At 42.0% G+C, this 14,468-nt stretch overlaps 2 protein-coding genes across 3 annotated transcripts; one reads left to right on the top strand and one right to left on the bottom strand.

Moving 5' to 3' along the window:
- Positions 1-590: 590 nt before the first annotated feature.
- Positions 591-3,182, bottom strand: LOC118238203. The gene is made up of 3 exons (XM_035438833.1): positions 3,140-3,182; positions 2,327-3,019; positions 591-1,383 (listed from the first exon to the last, which is right to left on the bottom strand). Exons 1-2 carry the CDS (start codon positions 3,180-3,182, stop codon positions 2,451-2,453), a joined length of 612 nt encoding a protein of 203 aa, XP_035294724.1. The 3' UTR covers positions 591-1,383; positions 2,327-2,450.
- Positions 2,544-13,324, top strand: Clk1 (CDC like kinase 1). 2 transcript variants are annotated; one of them, XM_027396942.2, is made up of 13 exons: positions 2,544-2,672; positions 4,395-4,556; positions 5,157-5,385; positions 6,319-6,409; positions 6,795-6,861; positions 8,534-8,650; positions 8,735-8,901; positions 10,886-10,980; positions 11,066-11,195; positions 11,803-11,885; positions 12,216-12,295; positions 12,553-12,643; positions 13,032-13,324. In XM_027396942.2, exons 2-13 carry the CDS (start codon positions 4,396-4,398, stop codon positions 13,176-13,178), a joined length of 1,458 nt encoding a protein of 485 aa, XP_027252743.1. In that variant the 5' UTR covers positions 2,544-2,672; position 4,395; the 3' UTR covers positions 13,179-13,324. The 2 variants fall into 2 exon arrangements, with proteins under 2 accessions (XP_027252743.1, XP_027252744.1); XM_027396943.2 differs by lacking the exons at positions 2,544-2,672; positions 4,395-4,556; positions 6,319-6,409 and having other exon boundaries at positions 5,246-5,385.
- The last annotated feature ends 1,144 nt before the right edge of the window (positions 13,325-14,468 follow it).

Raw genomic sequence — 14,468 nt, 5'->3', positions numbered from 1 at the left:
AACCCCATGTTAGCTCGGGTCTTTCATCCATCCACCAAGGCGGATGGCTACAAAAGATAGTTCGAAGCGGCTGCATACAGATCTTATAGGGCAGCGTAAGGGGAGTGTCTAGGGGCACGCACAGGTTCAGGATTGGTGTGCCTCCAGGCATGGAGGGCTTGCCCTGTGTTGATTGGTCAACTGGTTGTTATGGCCCATAGGCCCTCCCAGGGTGGTTGCTATGCTCTGCGTGTCATTACTGTGCGCTTGTCTGTAAAGCACACCCAGAGCCATAAAGCATAGCGCCACCAGCTAACTTCTGATTGGTTCCTTGCCATGATGCAGGCATCTGACTTTTTAGTGACTAGGACAAGGTCAGACAAGCATGTGTTCAGCTGTTACGGCTGCCGAAATCGGGATGCTGGCCCCTTCACCGTTACGCTGCCCTATAAGATCTCGGTCCCATGGCTTCTCAGAGTCTTTCCCTAGCCTCCACCATGGTGGATGGATGAAAGGCCCGAGCTAACATGGGGTTAGCTTGTTAAACTGCAATAAAACCTCTTGCTGTTTGCATCAAGCTTTTGCCTCCACCTGGTGATTGGGGTTGCTGAGATCCTGGGGGCCTGAGCCTCTGGGGTCTTTCATTTGAATGAAAAGAAGAAATAAAAACTGAAAGGAGAGGACATGACTGCTCCTAAGTGTGGTGGAGGAGAAAGTTTATCATACATAGAAGGGAGAACATAGGTAGAGGTCGGGACATCTGGGAGAGTCCAGAGTGGACATGCCAGACTGACCTGTGCCATGTGGAGAGGGAAAAAGAGAGGGGAACCAGGTGCAGCAGCCAGGAGGCCACAGGTACAAAGGACAGGTAACCAAAATGGCTGGATTATATAGGGAGCCTCTGGGGGAGGAGCAGCCCAGCTCCTAGGCTGGAGAGTTAAGGGTAGAGGGTGGAGTAGGTGAATCACCCTGTAGCAGACAGGAACTGAGGAACCCTGGGAGAACCTGGAGGCCAGGTTCACCTGGATATGTTAAATAAGCACCTCAGCCATTTGTCCTGGGTTTGAAACTTAACACCCCAGCCTTTTTGTTGATAATAAATGAGTGATAAGGGATGATTTAATCATCTATGACTACTTCCTACTGACATTGGGGCATCATTGTTGGGGACCCAAAAAGCTGGAATGTTGGCCAAGGCTGGGAGGAGCAGGTTGTTTTATTCACTGTCCAGGCTCTGTGGGACGTGCAGGTAGCAGTTGGAGCAGTTAGCAGTCTTTAATTGATTGCACATTTGAAACTTTTAGATCCAAGGTCCTGGGGGATTGCCAAGAAAGACCAGGGAGATCCCACCCTCAATAATACGAAGGGGGGGAACAAGCTGTTGATTGACAGAGTCCATTCAACCTGTGAGAAGTAGATCCAAATCATAACTCCCTGAAGCTTACAACAATTTTTAAAAAATTTATAAAAAGAGGTAATCAAAACAAAACAAAAGTCCAGGCGTTGGTGGCACACACCTTTAATCCCAGAATTTGGGAGGCAGAGGCAGGCTGATCTCTGTGAGTTCCACAAACCAGTGCCAGGATAGGCTCCAAAGCTAAACAGAAACTCCTGAGTACTGGAATTAAAGGCGATCACTGCCCAGCCTTTTTTTTTTTTTTTTTTTAAATCCAGTCCAAGACCCTGTCCAAGGAATTAACCCATTTATGGTAGATCTTCTCAAACCAATCAAGAAACTTACAGATATGCCCAGAGTTTTGTTTCCATGTAGTGATAATTATTTCTGGACAGTGGTGGCCCACACCTTTAATCCCAGCCCTCAGGAGGGAGAGGCAGGAGTCTACAAAGCAAGTTCCAGGACAGGGCTGTACAGAGAAGCCAGGGCTACACAAAGAACCCTGCCTCAAAACAAAACAAAACAACCCTAAAAAACAAAACCAAAAAACCCAAAACAACAAGAACCAAACAACAACCAAATCAAAAAAGCTTTTGGAAATATATTTCATTTCAGTGCATGTTATACCCAACTACTAAAAACTAGTTTTAAATAGGCCACAGAACCTTGGTCAAATTGCAAACCAAGCTAGTTACTAACTAGAGCTGCTTTGTTGGTGTAGTTTTTCCTTTCTTTCTTTTTGTTTGTTTTTTTGAGACAAGGTTTCTCTGTGGCTTTGGAGGTTGTCCTGGAACTAGCTCTTGTAGACCAGGCTGGTCTCAAACTCTCAGAGATCCACCTGCCTCTGCCTCCCAAGTGCTGGGATTAAAGGCGTGAGCCACCAACGCCCGGCTGTTGGGGTAGTTCTAAAACATTTAAAAAGTTGCAATCAGGGCAGGTGCTACTTTTCACCTTGCTTCCCTCGTCTTCCTTGTTTCCGGTGTTCGCAGAGTCAGATTGGGTTTTTCGTGAGCAGGAGACTGTTAACCGTAGCAGGCAGTGTGTTAAGAATTCTCAAGAAACCGCACCAATAGAGTCACCACCTACACCGTCCTGCCCCGCCCGCTCGGGGCGGACCCGCGCCTGCGCACTCAGGGCAGGGCAGGCCCCGCCCCGCTTGCGTCATCAGTGTTTTCGAGAAGAATCTTGCGCTGCGCCTGTCAGCTCCATTTTGTTCCTGGAGCTCGCCGCGGTCGCTGCACACTTCCACCGTTGCCTTGCGAGCTTTTGACCCCGAGGTCGGAGTCTCTGCGGACAGGTAGGACTCGGTGTGCGTCGGGCCTCCCCTCGTGTCGTGGCGCTGTCCCGCCGCCGTCTGCTCCTCTGACTGCCGTGGGTGTCGCGCGCCGACCCGCCGCGGCCCTTCGGGGCAGAGCCATACGCAGCGGCCTCTGCTCAGCCCTGAGGAGCTCTCGCCCCCAGTTTCTGGCTGGTGGTGAGGACGGTGTCCGCCGCCGGGGCGTCCTGAGGTGGGGCGGCCCGGCTGCCAGCGCCTTGCGACGGCGGCCACACCTAAGATGGCGGTGGCGAAGGCCGCGCTCGCCCTGCGGAATGGCGCCGCAGGGGCGCGGCCTGCGCCCCGATTCTCGCGGTAGTGGTTCTGGGCTCCGTGGTGGCGAAGAAAGCAGATTTAGGAGCCCGAGGAAAGAAGTGGACGACACAGTTTTTGGTGCTGTTTTTCTTTTTCTTTTTTTTTTTTATTTGAGGCGTGAGGTCTTTTGTTACCCAGGTGGGACCCACAAGCTGCGATCCGGTCGGCGGTGGGCATTATGGGGACAGTTTAGAGACTTCCACCCAGGCAAAACCCAGCTTCGACAAAGAAAAGGATTTCAGAAAAGGCAGCCAGTATGAAGCAGAGTTGAGCTTATTAAATAAACAGAAAGATATCCCAAAGCGTAAAGCACAGGGACAGGTGCGTGTCAGAATAAGAATTGCTTTTACAAAAATGGGTTTAGGTGGATCCGGAGATTGTGGAATTTATTTTTTGTTTTTGACTTTTTGAGACAGGGTTTCTCTGTATATTTGGAGCCTGTCCTGGGAACTCTCTTTGAAGACCAGGCTGGCCTTGAACTCAGAGATCCGCCTGCCTCTGCCTCCCGAGTGCTGGGATTGAAGACCTGAGCCACCAACGCCGGGCTTCCTTTTTGTATTAAACAGGCTCGGAGGGTGTACTTTGTAACAATTTTTTTTCCTTTGTAAACAAAAGTTGTACAATGTACTCTTTAAGGGACATAGTTTACCTTTAGGGAAGGAGAGGGGTGCGCCTTACAAGTATGAATCATCTCCCCTCTATGTAAAAAAACAGTTTTATTGCTTTCATCATCATGGACTGTCCTGTAAGTTAATTGGCTTTGTAAGGGAGGCCTGAAGTCTGCTGACTCGGCATAAAAGGCAGACCAATTACGCATACACTCATAATGAACCTTTTTCCTTCTCGGGCTTTCCCTCCCATATTTTTTTCCTGTCTCACTTTTTTAGCAGTCAAGATACTGGCAGGTACCATAGACATTTGCTTGAAGGAGCATTGGGAAATGAGGTTATCTGCCAAACAGCATTTTTACTGAGTTTGTAACTTATGGTAACATCTAAACAGATAAAAAATTAATTAGGGTTAGTTGCTGTTGTATTGAGGAAGACTTGGTCCTGGTAGGAATTGAATCATATGTGAACCTGTAATTTGTACTTCTGGAAGGGTGACGGTAAAAATTTTCCCTGAGCTATATAGCAACCTCATTTTTCCACTTCCATAAATTTGGTTATGGTGAGAACAAGGTAGAAAATCTGAATAAAATTCAGATTCCAGAGGTCAAAGCCAGCTTGGTCTCTATATATGTGTTTCCAGGACTACTAGAACTACATAGTGAGACCTTAGGGGAAGAAACAAACAAAAAAAATCAAAACTAGTGTGCATTTGTAAAGAAAGCTTTTACTACTGAACACATAAATCCAATTAACTAGGGAAAAATTGTCTTTTTTGTAGAATGAGGCATTTAAAGAGAACTTACTGTCCTGACTGGGATGAAAGAGATTGGGATTATGGAACGTGGAGGAACAGCAGCAGTCATAAAAGAAAGAAGAGATCACATAGCAGTATTCGAGAACATAAGCGATGCAAATATAATCACTCCAAAACGACTGATAGGTAAGAAGGGCAGTTATGGGCTGGGAATGGTTCAACATGTTAGAGGTTTTGCAGGGGACAGTTTGGTCTCAGCAGGCACACTACCACTATAACTTGTAACTCCAGCTCTTGGGCACCTGGTGCCCTCTCCTGCATTCATGGGTACTGCCCATACAGAGAGGCAATACACATAATTAAAAATACATCTTTACAAGGCATGGAAAATAAACTCTACAAATTCCCTACATGCCTTTTAATACCAGAGGCAGGTGGATCTCTTGAGTTCAAGGTCAGCCTGGCCTACAGTGTGAGTCCCAAGATAGCCAGGACTATATACAGAAAACCCTGTCTTGAAAAACAACTATGAAAAAATACACTTTTGGCCTGGAACTGTGTAGCTCAGATGTAAAATGCCTGTCATGCATGCAGCCCTGGGGGCCATTTAACCTGTTTATTCACTAACGAATAATCAAGGGATTACAGAAGGACTGTAGTTTAATGGTATAATATTTAACTTGGGCAAAGGCCTCAAGTTCAGTCCCTACACTGCAAAGAGAATTTGGGAATTCAGGGTTGGGTTTTTTGTTTGTTGTTTTTATATAAAATAAACTTCTCTTCTAGCTATTATCTGGGAAGCAGATCCATACATGAGAGAGAGTATCATAGTCGACGCTACATTGACGAATACAGGAATGATGACATGGGATATGAGCCAGGCTATTATTACTATGGAGAACATGAAAGCAGATATCAGAACCATAGTAGCAAGTCCTCTGGTAGAAGTGGAAGAAGTAGCTACAAAAGTAACCACAGGACTCACCACCGCACTTCACATCATCGTTCACTTGGGGTATGAGCACTTTTTAAACATTCTCAAAGTTTTTATTTCCCATGGAGAACAGGAAGCAAATTTGTGTTTAAGAAAAATTAAGGTTAATTACACACCACAGCTCCAGCTTGCAGGAATATTCTTTCAGTATTTGTGCATTGCATAGAAAATCATGAAAACAACGTATGTTTAGTTCTGTAATAGATTAATGACTGTTAGCTACTGTTTGCCATTACATTAGTGGAGGGGGGTAATAATAATCGATTTTAAGATTTTCTTAATGCTATTTTAAGAAATCTTATAAGTTCAGTTATTATCATGAAGAATTAGGTGTTTTTTGTGAGAGTTAGTTATGACATACTTTAACCTGTTCTATTATCTTTTTCTCATTAAGCAAACTACAGGTTTGAACTTAATGGTTTTGTGTATTAATTTGGAAATCAGATGACATTTTAAATGCCGTAATGTTGTTATATACCAAATCTTTTTTCCTCCCAAAATTAGGACTATGGTTTTACTGTTTTAATACTTGATTTCTTAGTAAGGGAATCTTTAATGTGGCCACGGTGTACTACAAATCAATAATATATTCTACAGTTTTGTAGCATTAAAGTAGGACACTAGAAACTTAAAATATGTTTCAGTGAATGCTACAGATAAGCATTTTTTTTTAAAGAAAAAACAGTTGTGTTTATGTTTTGTTGCATTACCATTTTGAGCATCTTATCTGAAAATCTGTTCCTTGCCATGTTTTTCTCCTGTTAACATAAACTATGTGCCCTGTGAATTTCTGGGGACTGAATTTGAAATTGCTCCTGCCAACCGTTTGTGGCCTGGCGTGTATCTGAATGCCTGAATATCTCCCCGCTGAATGAATTTCGTATTCTGCCCTGAATTCACTCGGGTATATTGATTGGCTGGATGATCTTGGTGCCGCCCACTTGACGTTTCCAGAAGAGTCACCGAAGGAAAAGAACCAGGAGTGTAGAGGATGATGAGGAGGGTCACCTGATCTGTCAGAGTGGAGACGTACTAAGTGCAAGATGTATAGAATATTTTTCAACACTTATTAACTTTTCAGATAGCATAATCTATATGTATATATAGATTAAGATTTCAGGGATTTGGAAATCTTTGTTCTTTCTGTTCTTTTGTTTTCATTTCTTTTGGTGGGAGGGGATTGTGTCTTTGCTTTCTTTAGAGTTTTAATATATGTTGTACAGAAATTCCAGAGCAGTAAATCAAGTAGATGAAATTAGCCAGAGAATGAAATCAGTTTTAAGAATAGTTGTATGTTTTTGGATGGTGTTGGCTGATAAGTAATTAGTGATAGGAAATTTGTAGCATCACCTAGAATAATCTGCATTGATAGCATTTAAGTACATTGTTCCCTCTTCTTGATCTGAGTGAAATTTGTTTCTCTTTTTTAGATGAAATTGTTAATACTTTAGGTGAAGGTGCTTTTGGAAAAGTAGTAGAGTGCATCGATCATAAAATGTAAGTTTCAAGAAGATTGGGTTTGAGTTCTTTGTAGAGAATTGGTTTTGCTGATGGCCATTTAACCTTTTGACTTAGTGAATAAGAAATTCATAGGTAAAGGTGCTTTCCCTTTTTTTGGTAGTTCTGAGATTAGGGTCTTACTGTGTAGGCCTGGAACTCAAATCCTAATTCCTCTTGAGTGCTGGCTGGGGTCAAAGCAGTATTCCATAACACCTGGCCTCTAGTACTTTTTAAACAAAACCAACTAAATATTTGCAGCTTCCTGACTGGGGAGGGGGACAGAAATCTGAGTTTAATTCCCAGCAGCAACAAAGGGTATAAGGAGACTTGGTTTTGCTTTAAAGAAGTCATAATGAGTTCTGGTGACAGTTAGGGCTGGTGGTGACTCTTTGTTCTAGATGGATGTCAAAGGTGTAGGTATTTATGTCCATCAAACCCTCAACCCATGCACATGTTGGTAGTCAGACCCGCAGGGGTTTAACGTGCTGGTAATGTTTTCAGATTTTTTTTAAAAAATTTTATTATGTATACAACATTCTGCTTCCATGCATATATGCAGACCAGTAGAGGGCACCAGATCTCATTATGGATGGTTGTGAGCTACCATGTGGTTGCTGGGAATTGAACTCAGGACCTCTGGAAGAGCAGCCAGAGCTCTTAACCTCTGAGCCATCTCTCCAGCCCCTGTTTTCAGACTTTTAATTGTGTGTGTGCACACATGCTTGCATATCATATGAGTTAGAGGCTGGAAGAGGGCGTCCCTATAGGTGGTTGTGAGCTGCCCATTGTGGGGTACTGGAAATTGAACTCTGGACTTCTGTAAGCTGGAACCGCTGAGCAATCCTTCCAGCCCCCAAGTAATGTTTCTGGTAGTAGATTTTGTTTGTTTGTTTGTTTTTTCCCCATCTTGAATAAATGAAACATTTGTGTGTTTCGTCCTGGGATAAGAGATGGCTCAGCCGTTAAAGGCTAGGCTCACAACCAAAACATACAAGATATGGGGCCTTGTTTATACGAAACCATTTTTATTAGCTATGGATGTCCTGTCCTGGGAATAGCAGAAACTTTTCTAAATGAGTTGAGTTGGAAGAGGCTGTAAGATTCTGAGACCTAGCACCAACTTTTCTGACAACCTGGAGGAGTATTTGAGATAGTACTTAACTGTGGGTGGGCACCATGAGGGAACAAAGGGTAACTCATGAGTTGTTATACGGTTAAAGTCTTCGTTATATGGTAAATGGTAGAATAACTGACAGTGAAAGGTTATTTGTGTTGCTTAAGTTAAAAAGTTAAAAAATTGCAGTCTTGAGCCAGGGGTTGATGGCTCACCCTTTAATCCCAGCCCTTGGGAGGCAGAGAGAGGCAGGCGGATCTCTGAGTTGGCGACCGGCCTGGTCTACAAGAGCTAGTTCCAGGACAGCCTCCAAAGCTACAGAGAAACCCTATCTCGAAAAAACAAAAAGTTGAAGTATTTTTTTTTTCTTTTTTTTTTGAGACTGGGCCTCTATATATCTCTGGCTATTTTAGAATTCTGTATAGACCAGGCTGGCCTCAAACTTTGATCCTACTGCCTCTGACTCCAGAGTGCTTGGGATTAAAGGCATATGCCACTACACCTAACTTGAATTACCACCTTTTTAATTTTAGATTTTTTTATTCTCTCTAACAGGGGTGGTAGACATGTAGCAGTAAAAATAGTTAAAAATGTGGATAGATATTGTGAAGCTGCTCGATCTGAAATTCAAGTTCTGGAGCACTTGAATACAACGGATCCCCACAGTACTTTGTAAGTATCAAATTAAAACATGGGAAATCATTTCAGATAAGATTTGAATTGTAAGCTCATTGGAGTTATTTTTCATGTTTATAGCCGCTGTGTCCAGATGTTGGAGTGGTTTGAACATCGTGGTCACATTTGCATTGTGTTTGAGCTTCTGGGTCTTAGTACTTATGACTTCATTAAGGAAAATGGTTTTCTGCCATTTCGACTGGATCATATTAGAAAGATGGCATATCAAATCTGCAGATCTGTAAATTGTAAGTTCTTGACACGCTTTGTGAGACTAATGTCAGACTAATTTGAATCTTTAAAAAAGAGAACCTAGGCTGGGCGTTGTTGGTGCATGCCTTTAATCCCAGCACTTGGGAGGCAGAGGCAGGGGGATCTCTGTGAGTTCAAGGCCAGCCTGGTCTCGAGCGAGTGAGTGCCAGGATAGGCTCCAAAGCAATACAGAGAAACCCAGTCTTGAGAGAGAGAGAGAGAGAGAGAGAGAGAGAGAGAGAGAGAGAGAGAGAGAGAGAATGTGTTCAAAAAAGCCCAATGGTGGTGGTGGTGGTGCCTTTAATTCCACCACTCAAGCAGAAGAATCTCTTGAATTTGAGGCCAGCCTGGTTTACAGTGAGTTCAGGATAATCCAGGCCTATATCGAGAAACCCTGTCTTGGGGGGGAAAGTTCAAAAGATTTGAGGTACAGTGTGACTTACCACGTACACCCTTAGGTTCAATCTCCAGAGGAGAGAAATGATTAAGTATGAAATAAGATTTCGTTGATAACAGGCTGTTAGTCTTTGACATAGAAAGCTAGGAATGTCATAAGTGGTAGAGTGCTTACTTCATATGTACAAAGCATATGTACAAAGCGTTTGCTCTCTAATTTACCATATAAACTGGGCATGGTCGTGCATGCTTGTAATTTTAGCCTTTAATAGATGGCAAAAAGATAAGAGTTATAAGGACTTTATGGCTTTGTATCTGATTCAAGGCCAGCCTGGACTACTACATTAGACCCTGTCGAAATAAAAAGGTGTATGCTTACAGCTTGATTTATCCTGGGCTGTGGAGATTTTAAATGCCACAAATCTTGGCTTCATACCCTCCCCTGCTCCAATCATATTTATCACACTGGAATACATCTGTTTGTAGATAAGAGTTTCTCACTACATAGCCCTGGCTGGCCCGGAACAGGATTTGTAAACCATTGTCCTTCTGGCAACCCTCTGACCTTTTTCTCCCAAGTGCTGAGATTACAGATGGTGGACATACTCTCAGCTGACTTGTTACTGAGAGTCATGGTCTCACTGCAGTCCATGCTAGCCTTGCACTCTGTCCTAGTGCTAAGATTGTGGGAATATGTTGCCACCACATCCAGCATTGTTGTGGTTGGGGAATGAATGGTTTATTTCAGTCCCTGGTGATAAGAGACAGTCTTCATTGTATAACCTCAGACTGGCCTTCAGATTTCAGTATGAACTACCTGAGTGCTGTGGATAGATAGAGGGCTGTATGGCTGGAATAGTCTAGGATCAGGCATGTGTTCCCACACTCCCACACCTTCTTGAGTGGTTTTTATTTTTCTTCTAGACTGAGATTGAATTTTTTCTAGACTGGGGATTGAATTTTTTCTGTTTTTCTTTTGCTATTTTCATGTATGTACAATACACACAACTACAGCTAATCACAGTCCTAGGGTGTCAGATCCCCCAGGAGTTAAAGTTACAGATGGTTGTGGTCCACTTGATGTGGGTGCTGGGAATTGAACCCAGCTTCAAGACCAGCCTGGTCTACAAGAGATTGTTCCAGGACAAGCTCCAAAGCTACACAGAGAAGCCCTATCTTGAAAAAAAAAAAAAAAAAAAAAAAAAAAAAAAAAACCAAAAAAACAAAGTTGAGCAGTGCAAGTACATGCATTTGACTGCTGAATAATCTCACTGTATGGCCTTGTTTTCTACTATAGTTTTAGCCAGGTAGGGTGGTGCATACTTTTAATCACATCACTCAAGAAACAGGCAGGCACATCTCGAGATCAAGGCCAGCCAGACTGGTCTATCTACAAAGTGAGTGTTAGAAAAGCAGTCATGGCTGTATACATACAGAAACCCTGTCACAAACAAAAATGACAACGTCTCATTTAGACCTACGTAGGCTGGTCTAACTTGGATTTTCATGTTTTGCTTCCAGCTCAGATTATGTGTTTTTATTTTGACTTTTGAGACTATAGTAACTCATTGTGCTTCTTTCCAGTTTTGCACAGTAATAAATTGACTCACACTGACTTAAAGCCTGAAAACATCTTGTTTGTTCAGTCTGACTACACAGAGGCTTATAATCCCAAGATGGTAAGTCCTTATAACATCGTCATGGTGCTAGTGAATACTTTGTTTTGACAGTTTGCCTTCATAACTTGTAACTTACGATTTTCAGAAACGTGATGAACGTACAGTAATAAATCCAGATGTTAAAGTTGTTGACTTTGGAAGTGCAACATACGATGATGAACATCACAGTACACTGGTATCTACAAGACATTATAGAGCACCTGAAGTTATTTTAGGTTAGTGCTTGTTATGTTTTAACAACCACATTGCTTTATTGTAGGCAACATTAATGCCCAGAATTATCAAAAAAAAAAAAAAAAAAGGAAAAAGTGTTAGAAATTATATTCAGTATCTTCAAATTGCTAGGCATGGTAGATCTCTTGAGTTAGAAGCCAGCCTGGGCCACATACTGAGATTCTCTTTCAAAAACAAAAACCTTGAAATCTCAACTAAACATCTGTGGACCCAGGAAGTATCTTTAAAAATGAGATTGTTACGTGTTGTAACTATCCAGACTAACCCAGATGTGATGTGTCTATGATACCGGCACCTCCCGGCTGCGTCAGGAAGTCCTTCTGCTCTACTATCCAGAGTCTGACTTGAAAAAATGTATTGTCTACCATGCACCTAATTGTGTCTGGGAGGCTGGTGTTGTCTAATGTGCCTGGGGTGTTGTGAACAAAAGTCAGAGTGTAAGATTAAATCAAGCATCTTACACATTGAAGGCAGGGCATCTCACAAAGTTCAGAACTTGACAGTTTTGCTAGTGTGAATTTTATGCTAAAATGTCTTGAAGAAATATTGAAGTTTCTCCCCTGACATTCATTGTGCTTTGCTTTCCAGCCCTGGGGTGGTCTCAACCATGTGATGTCTGGAGTATAGGTTGTATTCTTATTGAGTACTACCTTGGATTTACAGTTTTTCCGGTAAGTGACAATGATGCATTCTATTGGCTTTGCATTTTAAAAAGTGCCTGTTTGTGTAAATAACTACTTGATTTCAAAGAATACATTTACACAAGTATAGGTTTTTTTCTTACTAGTTATAAGTAATTTAGGTAGTTTTACAGATATTGTAAGCAGTTGTCATAAACCATTTAAGGAAGATCACCGGCAAGCTTCAGGCTTTGATGTTGTTTTGCTGTCTGCCATCTTGATTACTACATTTTGGGACTAGAAAACTTGTACTGGGTAATAGAATGGGGCATGGTTTATAAATATCATTGGTTAACAACTGGTTTTTTGTTTTTATTTTAGACTCATGATAGCAGGGAACATTTGGCAATGATGGAAAGGATTCTTGGACCACTACCAAAGCACATGATACAGAAAACCAGGTATGTTTTAATTTTTTTTACTTGAGTCGGGTCTCTTAGTGCCACTGGATTCTGATCAGAACTATAAACAAAACTGAAACTAATTATTTTTCAGTTAAACTGCATATTAAATTATTTATTGATGGTGAATAAATCCTGCTGCTTGGCTATTTCTTAGAACTCTCGAAAAAGATTTAACCTGGAAAATTACAGTAGTTGATCCATCATCTTTGCTCTGGAAGGTCAACATGGTAAATGTGAATGTTTAACTGTTTTAGGAAACGTAAATATTTCCATCACGATAGATTAGATTGGGATGAACACAGTTCTGCTGGCAGATATGTTTCACGGCGCTGTAAACCTTTAAAGGTAAGTTTGCGTGGTCTTGATAACCCGAACTTTCATGTTCCCACTTTGCCCACTTTTGGAGTGTAGAGATGAAACCCAGGTCCTTATAGTCTACTGTTAACCTTCACCCAGGTCTCCTCCTAGTTTTGAGTTTTGCTGGTTGAGACAGTCTTGCTGTTATTAACAAGCAGTCCAGGTTAGCCTCAGAATTCCCATTAGCATCCCAGTGCTTGGATTACAAATGCACTGTTTTACCTGGCTTATTCCCTACCCTAGCCTCTTCCCTCTAGAAATGTTTTAATGATGGCTTAGAAAAGGAGGCCCAGTAACCTGGCACCCCATGATTCTGAAGAGTTTCTTCCTGTTTTTTATTTATAGCAGATGGTAAGAACATTTTTCTCTGTTTCAGGAGTTTATGCTATCTCAGGATACCGAACATGAGCTGCTTTTTGACCTCATTGGGAAAATGTTGGCGTATGATCCAGCTGAAAGGATTACTCTCAGAGAAGCCTTAAAGCATCCTTTCTTTAACCCACTTAAAAAACATAGTTTATAAATATTTACAGTGCTCTGAAAGAGGTCTTACAGACTGCATCAGTCTAGTTTTAAATATTAAGTTATTTTGTATAGCTTTGTACATTTCTTATGTTTTTTTATTGATTATATGATTTATTAAATAATGGCCAAGCCAAATAACAAGCATCTTTCAGTAATTTTCAAATGATTTATTTGGAATAAACTGTGCTTATGAATTTATAAAAGTCTATATAGTTTGGTGCTTTCTGCAGTCATTTTGTTTCGGGGTGGTTACCCCAACCTCCTTAGACCGGGTTTCTCTGTGTGTCCCATTACTCTTTAGACCAAGCTGGGATTAAGGGCATGTGGCACTACTGCCCAGGTGGCTTTTTTAAGTCTGGAAGTGCCTACATCATGTGTGCAAGCCAGAAAAAGGTGTTGCAGATTAACTTGTTTTGTGGGTACTGGAAATCAAACCTGGGTTCTCTAGAAGAGCCACTCTTGAACCATCTCTCCAGCCCCAACTTTCTTACATTCTTAAGTAATGTGAGTAGTGTGGCACCATCTTTCTCTGCGTTAACTCTATGTGAAGCCTCAACTAAAGGTTAGCCAAGATTGTTTTCCTTCATTGTTCAGAGCTTAGTGTTGCTGTGTCCTGGCCAATCTGTAGATGTGGTATATTCTGCTTGTTACTAAACTATTCCTTCAGGCTAAGAATAAACATCTAGCCATGTTTCTGAACCAAGGTTCGTGTAGTGAGGCAGGTTTTCTTTTGGAGGGGGGGGTCCAGACAGGGTTTCTCTGGCTTTGGAGGCCGCCCTGGAACTAGATCTTGTAGACCAGGTTGGTCTTGAACTCACAGAGATCTGCCTGCCTCCCCAGTGCTGGGATTAAAGGGGTGCGCCAACACTGCCCGGCTTGAGGCAGGATTTTTTTTTTTGTCTATTTGCTCACACATGTAGCCACATGTGGAAGTGCCTGTGGAGACTGGAGGTTGATCCTCAATGGTTCTCTGCTTATACATCAAGACTGGGATGAGAGCCTGGTGCTTTGCTTTATCTGGACTTCATGCATGTTGGATACAGCCTCAGTTTTCTGTGGTCATTTAATTTTTGGTTTGGGTTTGACTTTAAAAAACCTTGAAAATTGAGCTAGGCTCAGTACATGAAGATGTTTACCATTAGGTTGGACAACCTAAGTTTGCTTGATTTCTGGAAACAGTGGAAGGAAGGAGAGAACCAACTCTGGAAAGTTATTTAACTTCTACATGGATACACATGGAACAAATTACTTTTAAGAGTTGCTGATTTTATAAATCCTCTCCTGCTAC

Source organism: Cricetulus griseus, chromosome 2 (genome assembly GCF_003668045.3).
Source record: "Cricetulus griseus strain 17A/GY chromosome 2, alternate assembly CriGri-PICRH-1.0, whole genome shotgun sequence".
NCBI lineage: Eukaryota > Metazoa > Chordata > Mammalia > Rodentia > Cricetidae > Cricetulus > Cricetulus griseus.
The sequence above is the reverse complement of the archived record's forward strand: the minus strand, read 5'-3'. Positions and strand labels throughout refer to the sequence as shown.